A 16,306-nucleotide genomic window follows, 5' to 3' on the forward strand; every position below is an offset into this window, starting at 1 on the left:
TGCAGCTTCCATTTCTGGTTCCTATACTTGGGGCTCTGGGTTCTGCCTGTTAATGTGACATCTCCATACCTTATTTGGGATGGAGACTATTATTTCAATGTTTTAATTTGAAATTCCAACAAAAATAAATGCTTTAAAACCCTTTAATCCAAAAATAGAAGCAAAGAGGGAGAACTGAACAGTCTTCTCTTGCATTTCTTTCCTGTGTAGCCCCTCCCCCTGCCCCCGCCACTTCCGGCCTTGGTCCGGCTAAGGCTCCCAGCCTCTCCTGCTCTGGCTGCTTGCCCAAAGCCCCTGTGCTCCCGCCTTCCAAAGCCCAGCCCCTCAGTCTAACTCCAGGTGGGCAAGAGGGAAGGGGGCTGCTGGGGCAGACCACCGTGTCACAGCCACTCCCCCCACCCCGACCTGGGGCACTGGGGATATCAGTGGCTGGCCCACTAGGGTCCAACCACAGGCTGACAGAGCCTGTTTGCCTGGTCCCGTCAACCGGCTCCAGGGCCTGGGCCTGTCGTCTCCGGGGTGAAGCAGCACTTACATTTCTGGGACCCTTTATTCTCCCAGCACAGCTGCTGGGCAATTATCCAATTAACTTGCTTAGAGGACAGAACTGCCTCTTCTCACCCCTTTAGTAAGCCTGCCAACCGCTGACAAAACTGCTGGTTCTGAGCCTCACCGCCTGGTTGGGGTGCTGCCATCTGCCCAGCTCACGGGGGCTCAGTGGGCCCGTCATCTAACTTGAGGACCCCACTCTTGGGCAGGGGCCCACGGCAGTCCCTGTGGAAGGATTGGTTCCTGCCTGATGGCTAATGCTGACCCCGTTTCAGGGTCAAGTCCACATACAGCTTAAGGAAGCTGTAGGGTCTGGCAGAGGAGACTAAGGTTTGTTTTCACTAGACTAGGGAACCCATAGTAGGTTGTGGAACCCTCCTATGTCCTGGTACCTCTGCTCAGTGGAAGTGTCACCTTGCTGGGAGACAGGCTCATTCCCATCACCATACCCACACACAGCCCAGAGGACAGCTGACACCTTCACAGCTGCTCAGATGGGGTTGGGGGAAGACTGAGACTACCAAGATGTTCTTGGGAGGAACATCAGAAATAATGCTGCTAAAAGAGTGTACCAGGCTCCCATTTGGACAGGTCTTTGCGGCCACAGTGACTTTAAATGTACAAGATGAAGTTCCAGGTCCATGCCTTCCAAAGCTGTGGTCTGGCCCCACCCTCACCTAGGCCCATCCTTACAGCTGATTGGATCAGGAGCTCAGGCTTCTCAAATATTGGCTGGCTGAATGACACGAGTTTATTGGTGAATGAAAGGCCCACACCCTCAGAGGCACTGGGTTGGGAAGGAAAACTCCAAGTCCTACGGACCCACATTATATCCTATTACTTAACATGTGACCTTGGAGATAGAATTAAGTCTGCTTGGGAAGGGCAGGCTTCCCCTTCACTGGCTAACCACATCCTGGGCGTAGACAGTCCAACCTGTCCCTGGAGCTCTTGGGCCCTCTGCAAGCATGCCTGCCTGGCCCAGGGCCTCTCTCAGCAGGCGCTACATTGGTGCTGAGGGAGCACCGAGGGGCGCACAGCCCACTTCTAACACTTATCCTACTAGATGCCAGGTCGCCCACCAGTTACCAATACAGAGCTTTCAGTTTTTTTAAACAAATGAAAAACTTACAAAAGGAAGAGTTCTAGTCGTAGCTGTTTCACTAACTGGTGGTCCCTCTGGACTCCTGGGGCCTCAGCCAGGAGGCCCTCTCCAGCCTCTCAGAAGATGCTGAACCAACAAGCTGGGGAAGCTGTTCACTGGAGTGAGGTGGGTGACTGGGTGTGGCTGGAGCACCGAGAGGTGCCGACAGGGGCAGGCTCACTCCTCCTCTCCTACGGGAACAACACCTGGCACGAGGTGCCGGTCTGCCAGCCGCACAGGACGACTTCCCACAGGATCTGCTGAAACTTGGGGCCTGGGTTCTGACGGCTCTTCCATGACTGACGGTCACCCAGCGGCCATGACTGGAGCTCAGGACCAGTGTCAGGACTCAGTGGCCACTGGAGGGGCCAGCCATTGCTGTGCACCCACACGTGGAGCAGTTCGGCTAAGGACACGTGGTTTCTGAAGGCAAAAAATGTATGATCTCACCTTCCTAGAAAAACTGGGCCACACCAAACCACTGGGCCAGCTGGTGCCCACAGCCCCCCGAGCAGGTGCCACTGCCTTCTGCACACAGGTATCCGGAGGGGTGCTGGCTGTGCCCCAGGCCCCTTCTGGCCCTACCTCATGGAACGCCAAACACCCACCAACCACAGAGAAGAGGCATCACTTTTTCAAATTTTGAATAAACGTTCAAACTTTGATTCTTCTACCAACATGGTGAACAGCACCCATAATCACATGCAGAGCACATGTGACAGCATGGAGCAAACCCTTCTGGAACGACGGTCACTGCTGAACCTGAGGACTGGAGAGGACTGTGTGAAAGCTGCGCTTCACCCCACAGGGGCCAGATGCAGAGTCAGGGTCAGGTGAACAAGCCCCAGAGTCCGGTGGAGCTGCACAGGTTCAAGTTCACTCTGGACATCATGTGACAGCACCAACCGTTGTGCCTACTTGTGGAGCTTTAAACCCTTTTGTCCTTTGGATGACACTGGGAAACTTAGTTTCTGCCTTTTTTTTTTTTTTAAAGATTGACTGATTTTAGAGAGAGGGGAAGGAGGATAGAAAGAGAGAAACAATGATGTGATAACATCAATCGGTTGCTGACTAAACCCACAACTCAGGCACGTGCCTTGACAGGAATCGAACTGGTGACCTTTTGCACGACAACATCCAACCAACTGAGCTGCACTGGTCAGGACCTGCCTGTTTTTTTAAACTTCCAACATTTGTGGGAAAGAAAGGCAGCACCAAGGCTCCCACAGGGTCACTGTGGGGTGAGGGACCCACGTGCTGCCTGTCAGCCTTCCAGGGTGTTGGGCTGCCTTTTTAAAGACAGTATTAAATTCAGAAGCAAACAGGCATACAAAAATGTTAATCCATTACATTTTATTATTAATACATCTTATTGGATTCTTATCCTATACTTTCACCAACAGGTAATAAAATTTGGGGGAAAATCTAAAGAATGAAATTAAAATAATTCTGCAGAATCTTTCTGAAATGAGTGAGAGGAAACCACCAAACAGCGTTCACTGGTCCCCATAGAGAAACTGACTTTTCAGGGTCACACAACTATCCAAGGCAGCCATGTGCTCAAAGGGCTGACGCGGAGCGTTCAGCAGGTTTCCTGACGCGTCACAGGTGTCTTGCACCACTTTTGTGAAAGAACTGCCTTCAGCTCAGGCCCAGTGCAGGTTCAGTGTGTTGGGGGGCACATTCAGGGTGGGTGACAAGGCCCCTGGGCCCTATGCAGGCTGTGCTCTCACACGTGTTCTGCTGAGAGCGGCCTCTGCAAAGAGAAGCACCAAGGCAGAGACGCTGATGTCGGCAGATGGCTTCAGTGGCCCTGTAATCCTTCTTTTGATGTCCAGGGTCAGTGCAATCCTGGTCCCACCAGGGCTACGAGATTATGAGAAAGAATCTTGCTGTGATCTTTCCTGCAAAGGAAACAGTAATAAAATTTACTGCCCGGTCACAACAGAGGAATTCTTGTAAAGGAGGACCTCTGTGTGCTCTCCGCTCTGGAGAGCTAACTCTGAGTGGAGGCCAGGATGAGACCCAGGCACCTCTCACAGCCCTAACAAAGGGGCGCCCAGCGGCACCATGGCTATTCGCCGTGCTTGCGTGTGGCTGTGAAAGCCAGCACTGTAACTGGAGCTTCATTCACACAACAGATACCAGAGAGCCCATTTCAGACCCACAACCACCCCGTGACACACGTGGGCACTGCCTGCATCACACTTGCGTGATGCTCTCCGCATTCCACCTTTGGAGGTTAACAACTCTCCAACACCCACACTGCAGGACCACATACAGATGGGGGCCAGCACTTTGGCTGAGGTCTGGTGGCCGATGCTGTGACCTGTCTTCGGTGAGTGGAGTCCCAGCTCCTGAGCGTCTGGGCACTTACAAACAGGAAGGCTTTTTGCTTGAGGGCTCGACTCCTGTTCCTGCTGAACTGAGCCAGTGTGTAAAATGAGAACTGATATCAGCTCAGTAGGCACCGGAGGGCGGGTCCAATTGACAGCCCGGCGAAGCAGTGCCTCCGCTGGGAGCTGCCTGCATGGTTCCACTGGGGGCTGCAGAAGACACAGAGACCTAGGCTGCAAATACAAGAGACAGTCACCGCGCTCAGGGAAGTACAAGGATCTGCTGTGAAAGCGCCCAGCCCCACTCACATGCAATAAACCGCTGACATAGTTTTACTCAATTATTGTGATGCATTTGGTTTTAGCTTTTTATAAGAATAATTTTTGCAGCGTTCAATATGTTTGACCTTTCAGAGAGATGTCTAATTAGTGGAGTTAATAGTTCTGTAGACTTTGGTACATTCCTTGCATTCATGACAGGAGAAAGAGCATCCTTGGGGCCGAGCAGGTCTCTCCTCCTCCACAATCGTGCTCGGCACCCGAGCTGACCGCTCAGCAGTGGCCTCTGCCCCAGCGGCTCCAACTTAACTGTCCCCATCTCACCTTCTCTTCAGGTGCAGAACTTAGCCACTGTGAACAAGGCGGAAACCAGTCACTGTTCACCAATCAGCTAAGCTCTGCACCTCGTCAGAGAGGTCTTCAGCTGGGCATAATGAAAGGGCTGGCGAGTGTCTTCCATAGCGGCTGGATTCTTCTGTTTCCAGAGAAGAGCTATAAGATGCATCTGTTCTCCAAACTGCAGAGAGAGAGTGACTATGGCTTCTGGAGAGCAGCCAAGGTCATGGTTGCGTGGTAATCCCTGGCAATGTGATTTTAATCTTAAGTCACAAATCAGCATGCCAGGAACCCAAGCAGCCAGAGCACTCTGGAGCCGCCGTGCCCGCGCGCTCACAGCCCACACCGCACACACTGTCTCCTTGGACACAGGCGACGACATCCCCTCCAGGCCTGCTATGCTACCCAATGCGTTTTACTTTTTTGTTGTTATTCATTTAGTTGGTGTCCTAGAGGGATAACTATTTTAATCAAAAGGACTCATAGAAGACCATGCAAATGCCAGTGCCAGTTTTGGAACATGACATTAAAAACACACTAACTATCCTCTGTGGCAGAATTAGTGAAGCCATGCCCCTGCCTTAACCGGGGGCCCACCCTGTAAGTGGTCTGGGACGTCTGGAGGGGCCCCTCTTGGGATGGCAAGTCACTGATCTTAACTGAGAAAAGTGGAGGCAGGGGCAGAGGGGCATGCACATGGCCCCCAGATCATCCAGAAGGGGCTGGGACAGGCAGGACCATTTCAGAGAGGAAGCGAAAAGCAGCCGGGGGGTCCCCGGGTGTCCCCGGGACCACTCCTTTTCCTGCTCTGGGCAAAAACCTCACAAAGAGGAGTCATGAGAGCTCAGTGCCCACTGTGGTTCCCACAGCTCAGAACAGGGGCGAGCAGAGAACAGGCTGCCCAGTGCAGTTTCACACACTTCAGGAAATACAAACTCGCCGTGAAATTCAACATCTAAAGTGAAATCTGATTTATGCTGATTACTACACGAGGTTGGCAACAAGATAACTGTGCGACTGTTCTATTCAAAACTGGCCCATCTGTGCCGAGGGTCTGAGGCTGCCCCGGACGTGTTCTGGGGGACATCTGCGCACAGCTGTCCCCTCGCTAGAGGTGCGGTCCTGCGACTGTCCCCACTGCCTCCTTCCCTTAGAAAAATTTTTTTCTTTCCTTAGTACTCGAGTCCTTTCTGATTATATATTTAGACGTATTAGACAGAAGTGGTTAACAAAGTAGATGTCCAACAATGGGTTAAGCAACATAAAATATTAAATAGCCATTAAAATTATATTTATAGAGAAGCTATATATACACACACGTATATATAACATGAATGACTGAAATCTGATGTTGAAGTTCAAAAAGACACAAATTAAACATACCCTATTACAGCATGTAAAACCTGGAAGAACAACTGAGAAGATACAGAAATAATGATTGTTAGAGAAAAACAATACACTTACAATCCCAGAGTTCTACTTTAAAAGTTTAGGTATCATTGCTACATTACTCCTAAAAAGCAGAAACCAACATTTTAAACCTGTTAGCATGAAAATCTAGCAGGTCAATTCCAAGCACAATTAACAGAAAAAGCAATTTAAATAATTTAGGAGGAAATTCTGCTCCAGCACAACCAAGTAAAGAACAAGCCTGCCTGAGGACGCACGGGGTCTCGAAGGGGTGGTGTCCACGGAGCAGCCTGGGGTCCTCCCGCAGTCCCGAAGAAGCAAGGCTAGCATGCGGCTCAGGAGTGGGGTCGCCTGGTGACGCACTCCCGCATCACCCTCACCTTGGAGACCAGGGACCAGCACTTCCGCTGACCTTACCCCTCCACCCTCTAATCCTGTTCAGGTTATGCTCCTCCCCGACTTCTTTTCCCACAAATAACAAAACTGAAGTGGCCCAGACTGTGCCAAAGAGCACTGTTCTGCCTGGGTGGGTGGCCTCTGCTCTCTGGTGACCACTCACCAGACGAGTTGGAGGGACTGCCAGCAGGCACCCCCCCTGCTTTGTGGCCTCCAGGCCACCCAAGCCAGAGCACAGCACTGATACGGTGGGTGCTCTCAGCTCACCATGTGCCTTTTCATTTATTTGGCTCCTAAGAGGAATCTCCAGTTAGAAACAAACAATGGGGAAAGGAGTGAGAGAGAATTACCTTTTTAAAACAGCATCTCAGCCACCACCTGGGCTGAGCATCTATCCATCAGTTCCTTGGTCAGCTCGAAGCAGGTGCGGGCAAGCCGCTGCTGCCTGGCGTCCTCATGCACCATCAGCTCCCCGTAGAGGTAAATGCCCATGGCCTGTGGGGGGCAGGGGAAGAGGCCAGAGAGTGTGAGAAAAGGAAACTTGCGTGAACTGCACAGTCTGTGGTCATTTCACACAAACGTGCTGGTCCAGAAGTTACAAAGAGCCTAGAAAAGACCAGGCAGCTGAATATTTGTACTTTTGGAACCTGTACTTTTCAATCCCTTCTCTTATTTTCATTGAAACACCAAGGTATTCTTAGCTATCAACTCTAGTTGTCAACAGAACCTCGGTGATCTCACTGATGAAGAACTGACGACAGTGAACTTGTCTCTAGAAAAGCTGTGTCAGAGCTCTGGACAGATGCTCGGAGGGTCTCCTGAGACCCCTACAGAGGCCTGTGCAGCACACAGAGCACCGAGGTACCATGTGCACACCACAGGCAAGTGTGCGCCCCAGGCACTGCTGGGAAACAAAGGCTAACACATTGCATGGGGCCAGGCCGCAACGGCCATCACACCAGCGGGGAATAGAGGCCTGCAGCTTCAGCCCAGGCCGACTGCAGTCCCCGCTGTGGCCCTGCTCTGTGGCAAACACTGGCTCTTCTGTTTCACACACAGTGCTGCAAAGACTCACATCTGCATTTTTCCTACAGTTTTAAAAACAGGCAATTATGTTCTGGAAGGCAAAAAGACCCTTTGGTTCTGCCTTCCCCTTGTTCTACACTTGGTTATGCCATGGATTACATTCTTCAGGAGCAAATTAAATAAGGATCTCAAAGACAGCGCAAGACAAAACCTTGGGTTCAGTCAGAGGTTCAAAGACTTTCCTGAAAAGGCTGAGATATGGTAATCCTTATCTGGCAAGGATCATGGTTCTAAGGATACTGCAGTTAATTTTGGTTTTAAGAAAAGACCTTAAGTTTCTCTTGCATTTGTCCCCCTTATACTCCCCTCTGTATTTCCAAACACCTCCTGCTCCACTGTGCAAATGTGACATTTCTTCTGGTACAAAGTCATGCATTTCTCTTTGTGGGAACAACAAGTCTTTACTTGCTGGCAGCCCCCACACTCCAGCCCGCTCAAAAGTCCTTTTGTTTGCTCTGCCCCCACTCTGTGCCCCACTGAGACATGGCTCCATCCTGTCAGCCCACAGTACCGGGCAGCAACTTCGCCCAGGCACAGTGGACAGCCACACCAGGGCAAGTGTGGCCGGGTGGGTGCAGAGGCGACAAAAAGGACATCCCCAAACACGGCCACACACACACAGGCACTTCTTGCAGGCTCCTGGGAAGGTGACCACTTTCCCCTGGTGAGCCAGAGCCTGGCCTGGAATGGCAGATGCAGACACAGCCCAGACTATGCAGCTGACTGGGGTTGTCCATCTAATCTTCTCATATACTTTCATATACTGGGGCCAGCGAAGACAAAGACACACAGCGCAGCATCACTAAGCCACACTGTCCTGAGGCTCAGCAGTGCTGTGAAGTCTGCACGCACTTCACTTGGCAATGGCAACAGGCCCTAGCCAGGTAAAACCAGCCAACGGTGCCTCTAAGGAACATGGTTCCATGTTTTAAAGGGACATCGAGGAGGGAAAATCAGCTTCAGAGTGTGGTAGGTAAGCTCCTACCAACATCTTCAAAATCTGGGGGGGATGTTTACATTTATGTCATAGTTGGATCTCTGCATTAAGTATACCAGATTGGGGCCAGGACAGCATTTACAGAATCTCCATCTGCTGCAAAATGGGGAAAAATGCAACTCACCTGATCCTCTTGAAGGAATTTCTCCACATGTTTATACGCTTTTGTGTATTTGTGCTTAACAATGAGTTCACACCACCGATGGCGAACCTTAAGAAATGAGAAAATTCAATAAGCAACAAACTGTTAGATTTTTATAAGCCTAAAGAGATTAATGACTGAGAGCCTTCTGTGTTAGGAAAAAGTTAAAGTATCCCCTCTTACCCTCAAGGGGTATGTTCTAAGACCCCTTGGATGACTGAAACCTGAGGTGGTATCAAACCCTATATGTACTATGTTTTTTTCCTACACACACTGATAAAGCTTAAAAACTCTTCCACCTTAACTAACCACTTATCACACACTGTGGCTCTAACTTTTGCAGTTTGAGGTGTGAAAGCAAATTAGCATGAATTTCTTTTTCCTCCTTCACAATTTCATGAATAGAAGATTCGTTCTTATCACAGATATTCGCAAACCTCAGCTAATGATTTTTTTTCTGTGTTAAGTCAAGAACTTTTCACCTTTTCACTTAAAATATAGCTTCTCTCTGGCATAGCCCAATGTCGGCATCCCACTCTGGCGTCTCGAGGCCGTTGTGAAGTAAAATGACGGTGAACTGAACATGAGGACTGTGACACTGTGACGGTCCCTCTGATCACTGAGGCAGCCAGTGACTACTGGGTGTGGGGAGTGTGTGCAGCGTGGAGACTCAGGACAAAGGGATGAGTCACGTCCTGGGTGGGACAGGGCGAGGTAGCTCGAAATTTCATCACACTGCTCAGAATAGCATGCAGTTTAAAACTTCTGAACTGTTTATTTATGGAATTTTCCATTTAATATTTTTGGACCACAGTTGGCCATAAGTAACTGAAACCACACAGAATGGGGGACCATTATACTCTCTGAAGGGCATTAATGTTGATGCTTTTAGTTTTAAATTTCATTTTATTTTATTTTTTTAAGAATAGAACCATGTTCCTCATTAGGACTATTACCAACTTTAGGGGAGGAAATTGCACGTTTTAGTTAGGTGTTCTGATGTTTTTGAAGACAATTTTACAAGATAACAGGTAAACACAAATGTAACTGGGAAATTAAATGCCCACCACTCACCCCTTGCCCCCCCTCAGGTGGCTGGTGCTCTGCTCAGGGCTGTCAGTGAAGATTTCCTTTAAATCACAATGACTTAATTTCCCGCAATAACCAATACAGTTCAGTGCTGCTCTGCTGATAGTGACGATAAAGAGGAAAGCAAGGAGACACTGCTCTCCGGCTGCCGAGAAGAGGACCACCTTCACGCAACTTGCTCCTGCTAGGTTTGTACAACACAATGAAAACAGAGAGACTAAACGTGGATGCTGTGCCATGAAGACACACTTCACTGGAGGTTTGCCATCAAGAATCCTCCAGGCCCCTCCCACCCACTCGGCCCCGCAGACAAGGCGAAAACTGAACCCCAGCACTGGCTGCCTCTGCTGAGAGCAGAACCCCTGGCATCTCTCTGCACCCGGGGTACTTTCTTTACATGAAAATTTTACCTCAGTTTTTTCAGAATCCAGTCCCAGGCCAATTTCTACTGCATCAAAGGTCTCTCACTTATACCCAGTTAGCAGTCTACCATTTTATATTCCATTATTGGTTCAACACTGACCATACATAGAAGTGATTACAGGCATTTGGAAAAGCCCCCTTCCATCCCTCTTTACTGCCTTTGAAAGAGGGAGCCCCTTGAAACAGGAACCCATCTGTGGCAACAGTAAAATATAAGTGATTTCAACATTTTGGCTGGGGCCCCTGTAAATTGTATCATTACCCACCAACTTGGCCAGAGATCTCCTTTAATCTACTATAAATAGATTTACACATAAACAATTAGGAATGAAGGAAAGAAACAGACTTTTTTGGAAAGAACCCTCCCCAAGGCTAGAGTGTGCTCACAGACAGGGTGTTCATTCAGGGACTCTGGCCATGCTGCCTTTTGCTTGTGGGTCGCCCGGCCATTTGAACTTGTAAGGACAGGATACCAACAAGCCTTTATGTCCATGAAAAAGAGTTTCAGAGGTACATGGAAATGTGCTAATAGCCTCAGACCAACACAACAAAAGGGAAGCCACTCAGACTGGATGGGTCTCGGAAATCTTTCCAGCTTCAATGTTTTCCTATGCAACCAACAGAAATCAACAACAGATCGTGAGAGGGAAAGCCCCTGACACATTCTGAGCAAAAAGAACAAGTGACAGAGCTCAGAGAAGCCAGCTCCTCACACCACAGCAATCAGACGAAGCTGTTGGAACAACCAGATCCCCAGGCCCTCCCCCCCAGTCCATGCCCAGAGGTCACACACTGGGGAGACTGCAAAGGGCCCTCTTGGGTGCCTTTCCCCATCTTATTCTCTCCCAGCTCATGGCCCTCTAAATGCCCTGGACACCACTAGCCCTGTCCATGCACGAGCGGTATCTTTTGGGAGCTTTGTGAAGACGGAGGCCAGCTCCCCAGGACTACCCCAGGGATGGACAGTTAGGAGGCCCAGATGCTGCTCTGCTGCCTGCTCTGGGCCATGGGAAGAGCCTCACTTCTTACAAGGCACAGCTTTTGGTGGGGCAGTGCATGGGACCCCAACAAATTCTGTCAGCTTCAGGATATGTGACAGCTCAGACTGGGGACCTGACCACGCCATGCCTCTGACAACAACTGTTTATCACTCTGAAACTTGGAGGCAAATTTATTTTTTAAACCTGATTTTGAGAGTGTAGGGTTTATCCTTTCATTTTTCCTTCCCATGCTCTCCTTCATTTTATTTACACATACAGAAACAACAAAGCATAAATTAGGAGCTACTTTCTAGTGTGGTAAAGCCACTGGGAGGGCGGGAGGCACGTGGGGTGGTCCTACCACAAGTGGAAGAAGGTCCAGGGACAACAGAGTGAAAGAGGCTCTTTTACAATCAGTATGAAGTCAATATTTCCACTTCTCTTACTGTTAAAAATAGTTTATTGCCACGATTAATAAGTGATTTGGTCTTCTGACCCCTGAAGGCTGACATAGCATCCAGGAAGCACAGGCCAACCCCTCCTCCGCATCCCATGAAGAGCAGGATAAACAACAAGTCTTTCATTACAAAAGGACTGAACACACTCAGTATTTAATAACAGGATGTTTAGAAGACATCACAGAGATGCTGCATGAGGCTGAGGGCCCAACAGATATGTCTTGCTCCTGTGCCAGATTTTTACTTCTCTCTATTTCTTGGAGAAACAAAGAAAATCCTTATTTTTTTAATCCCTTAACTCTTTTTATTGCCTTTGAAATTTGCTTAGCCACTTGTCACCACATGGAACCAGGTCTTCCTGACAAGCTGGAGGTGAAGTGACTTTTGTCTCAATTTCTCCCAGATCTATTTCCACACGGGGCCCTGAAGGAACTTGGGAAGTCCGACAGGGACGTCCCTTCCTCCACTGCTGCCGGCGGGTGGCGAAGTCCTCAGTGCAGGGGAGCGCGAGCCACGGCATGCAGAAGCAGGCCTCTAAGAAGGAAGCTGTCCATTTTCTAGATCTGTTCTTCTTTATTTTCCAGTAAATTAATTAGTGGTTGTAGTGGTCACCTTGTCTTTTAACTTCCTTAGTGAGATTAAAATAACCACCACACACACCTACAACAGCACCTGGGGCCCGGAAGGCCTCCACAGCATCTATGACTTCCTGATACTGTTCATTCAATTTCATCGTTACACAGAAGTTTACAACCTATGTCCAAACTGGCCAACTTGCATTTGAAACAGACACATTTTCTTACACTTCAGTCATGTCACTCTAAACTCATGCTAGAAATCTCTTAAAGCCTTGAATCAGGAAACACCCTAGCTGAGTGGTGTTTCAACACAGTCAGGTGAGGCTGGACAAAGAGGAGGGCAAGGATGAGACAGGGGGGAGGAGGCAGGGAGGGATGGAGGGATGGAGGACAGAAAAAGATCAAGAAAGGGGAAGAAAATCAGAAAGGGGGGCAGTGCAGAAATGAGATGAGGCAGCATTACAGCCAAGAGCTGAGCCTGGTCCCAGCTGCTCTGTGACAGGATGTCTCACAGGGCACCAACATCTTCCCTCCCAAGGATGTGCCCATCTTTTCTTCACTGAGTCTTCAGTGCAGACAGCGGCTGGGCCCGGTGCCACCTACTGCCATCCAGTGCCAGGATGAGCTTGCCCCCCCACCACAGCTGTGTGGAAGGTTCTGTAGCGTGTGGGAGCCATCAGCACAACGCCTGACATCTTGAGTAAAGAAGGATGATGAGGAAAGGGAATTTAGGTGCCCAATTCTTCCCATGAAGTCTGAGTGAAGTCATGCTACACAGATGTGCATGCACAGGTATGCACATATTAAATATTTTGTTCCAATAAAAATCAGTCTGAAAATAATCTGCTTTTCAACGAGTTCTGCTTGACGGACACAGAACAGAAAAATAATACAGGTGCTGCCCTCAGTGTGCAGGTGGGTTTTAACTCAGCAGTACTAAGTTTCCATGTTTCTGAAGCCTCCATGAACAAAACGTGATGAGTCCCCAACAATGGGGTTTGGGAGGGTTTCAGAATTGGGAGTAGGAAGAAAGAAGAACAGGTTTGCAGAAGCCGAATCATATCAGACCCACGCTTGATGAAAGAGAAAGAAAACTCTTCAATCATCCATATAACTGCACCTGGATGGTACACCCCTGCCCTGCCGCAGCGGGTCCCTGCCACCTGCCCCCACCCAATCACCTCGGAGACCCAAGCAGACACGTGGTCTGGGTACCTAAGAGAGACTTTACAGGAAACACACACACAGGCCTCTAACTATTAAGGCTGGTGGCTCATTCATTACAAACACATTCACAGCAGCTAGCATAATACACATACATATGCATATATAGATTTTCTGTTCTTTATGCTCCTTGGTGCCCTACTAAATTGACTTCATGACCCCATGTCCTGACCATGGAGCCAGATGCCTTGAACTGGAGACTGGGTCTGTAACTTAGCAGCCAGTCAGCTCAGGCCAGCGCTAGACTAAGTCCTTTTCATCTCAGTAGGAGTAGCACGTTTGGCCTTATTTCCTAATTCAAATGTTTATTATATACTGAATTATAAAACTGTGGCAGTATTAATTCCAAGAACTGTTCATTGGGGAAACAACGGAGCAAGGTGCCTATCAGATGGCTGCTGCTTGCTGAGGGGAGGGCCCTGGATGTGTGTAAGGCAGCACGTGAGGAAAGCAGGTACCAACAGGGCTGGGCCAGGGTCGATGGGGCTCAGCAGAGGAAGAAGGGCAGGGCCCTCCGTGCCCTGGGACTGGACTCAGAAGTAGAAAGGGGCTGGACTAAGTCTCAGACTCCCGGCAGCAGCAGTGCAGAGGTGGCACCAGGGAGGGGGCTAGAGGCCTAGGGGAGCTGGTACTTCTCATGTCACCCCTGGGAAGTACACCAAGGGCCAGGTACCCAGGAATTTTCCAAACTGTTTATAAAGACAGATGGTTGAGCCTTGCGCCATCCATCAGCCCCAGTCACGTGGCACTTTGGCCATTCAAGGACGTTCTCACTATCTGAAAGGCTCACTGAGCTGGACTACTGGCTCAGAAACACAGTACTGGGCGAATGAATCCTGCACCTCTGATTTCCAGGAGTGCCTTAAAAACATGTGCCTTGTAGGGTCATGCGTATTCCCAAATCATCGCTCAGATTCAGAGATGACCCAACGGACATCTCTGTGACATAACCACAACGTAAGTAGGACCTGCTAGGGCTCCCCGATGTTAGCTGTTCTCTCCTAGACACACGACAGGAAAACTACTGAAGGACAGCCCCACTCCCCACCTCAATCTTTCCATCCTGAGACATTTTAGTGGATCCAGAACCAGTTTCCTACCAGACTCCAGAATGGCGATGGTCAAAATGCTTTCTGTCAAGGTCTGAGAGTGAGCATTTTTGGTTGTTCAGCCCATTTGCCATTATACCACAAAAACAGCCCTAGACAATATGTAAATGATGTGTCTGGGCATGGCAGTATTCAAATAAAATTTATAGAAACAGGCTGTGTGGGCTAGACTGGCCCAGCTCTAGTTTGCTGACCCTGCTCTCCCTCAGAGGCCCATGCCCTAGGCTGCCAGAGTGAGGTGCAGGCAGGAGTATACTGGTGAATGTTTAAACCCCCAAATCTACCAGCTAGATGTCACGGAGCTTGTGAGCTGACTCCAGCCAGCTGCAGTCGGTCCTGCCAGGATCACACAACGGTGTTGAATGTGGCCCTTCGAGTCCTACTCCTTTCTTTATGGATTCAATTCCTTCTGCACAAACAAACGTGCCTCTGGCATTCCTTCTAAAACAGAGCATCTCTCAGGCCTATGGGCTGAGGACAAAAGCAGATATAAGGTGACATAGGTGGGCAGGTAACCCAGGTACTGAAGAAAGGCTTTAGGAAGAAATGACCCCTACATCACTTTACTCCCAGGCTGTCCACACCAACCTGACACCCCTCTGTGCACCACCACACCCCTGGCCCCAGACCATTAATTATGTAAAGCATAATTAAGGCTTTACAATTCTCACTGGTTTTTAATAGTTCTTATCTCAAAGATGTTTTTCTAACTTCATTTTTGGATTGTTTTCCATGATTCTACTTCTAAGAAATATTATCGAATGAACTAATTTTCCAAAGTGGTTTTCAAACATTTCTTAAACATAATTCCTCTAACTTTTAATAAAAATGTAACCTGAGATTTGGCCAAGATGGAGGTGTAGGCAGACACACTGTGCCTCCTCGCACAACCAAAGTAAGGTCAGCAACAATTTAGAAACAATAACCAGAACTGACAGAAAATTGAACTATAGAAGTTGGACAACTAAGGAGTTAAAATGGACACGGTCATCCAGACTGGTAGGAAGGGCAGAGTCGGGCAGCCGGGAGGAGAGGGGTTCCAGTAGAAAGAATGGTGGGACTGGGCACACAAGGCATCCTGGGCTCGCAAGACCGTAGTGGGCTGACCCGGCATTCCCAGGGTCTCAGTGCCAGGAAACAGAGCCTTGGGACACTGATTGAAAACACCTGTGGGGGTTGAGGCGCAGGGAAAGACTCCCAGCCTCACAGGAGAGGTTGTTGGAGAGACCCATGGGGTCCCAGAATGTGCATGAGCCCACCCACATGGGAATTAGCACCAGAAGGGCCCAGTTTGCTTGGGGGAAGCAGCGGAAGGGACTGAAATCCGACAGAAAGAGGAGCAAGCACCACTGTTCCATCTCAGACCCTGCCCCCATATACAGTGTGTCACAACCCAGTGACTGGGTTGCCCTGACCTGGTCAACACCTAAGGATCCACCCCTCATATGTAACAGGCACAACAGGAAAAAAAATGGCCCAAACAAAAGAACAGATGAAAGCTCCACAGCTAAATACAACTAAGCGACCAAGAGATAACCAACCTATCAGATGCACAGTTCAAAGCACTGGTGATCAGAATGCTCACAGAACTGGTTGAATTTGGTAGCAAATTAGCTGAAAAAAATGAAGGCTATGCTAAGTGAAATGAAGGAAAATGCACAGAGAACCAACAGTGATGGGAAGGAAACTGGGACTCAAATCAATGGAGTGGACCAGAAGGAAGAAAGAAACAATCAAACAGAAAAGAATGAAGAAATAAGAATTCAAAAA

The 16,306-nt window shown here is 49.0% G+C and overlaps 1 protein-coding gene across 3 annotated transcripts in view; it reads right to left on the reverse strand.

The window, feature by feature from the left end:
- Positions 1-3,031: 3,031 nt before the first annotated feature.
- LOC123819436 (aminopeptidase O (putative)) overlaps positions 3,032-16,306 on the reverse strand; it is a 448,779-nt gene continuing 435,504 nt past the window's right edge. For all 3 annotated transcript variants that reach the window (XM_045839793.1, XM_045839785.1, XM_045839784.1), the window contains 3 exons: positions 8,658-8,744; positions 6,801-6,945; positions 3,032-3,597 (listed from right to left, as the gene is read on the reverse strand). In XM_045839793.1, the coding sequence (XP_045695749.1) occupies positions 6,805-6,945; positions 8,658-8,744 (228 nt within the window). In that variant the 3' untranslated portion in view covers positions 3,032-3,597; positions 6,801-6,804. The remainder of the gene's footprint in view (positions 3,598-6,800; positions 6,946-8,657; positions 8,745-16,306) is intronic.

The sequence above is a fragment of the Phyllostomus hastatus genome, unplaced genomic scaffold (genome assembly GCF_019186645.2).
Source record: "Phyllostomus hastatus isolate PE091 unplaced genomic scaffold, TTU_PhHast_1.1 phas_contig_312, whole genome shotgun sequence".
Lineage (NCBI taxonomy): Eukaryota > Metazoa > Chordata > Mammalia > Chiroptera > Phyllostomidae > Phyllostomus > Phyllostomus hastatus.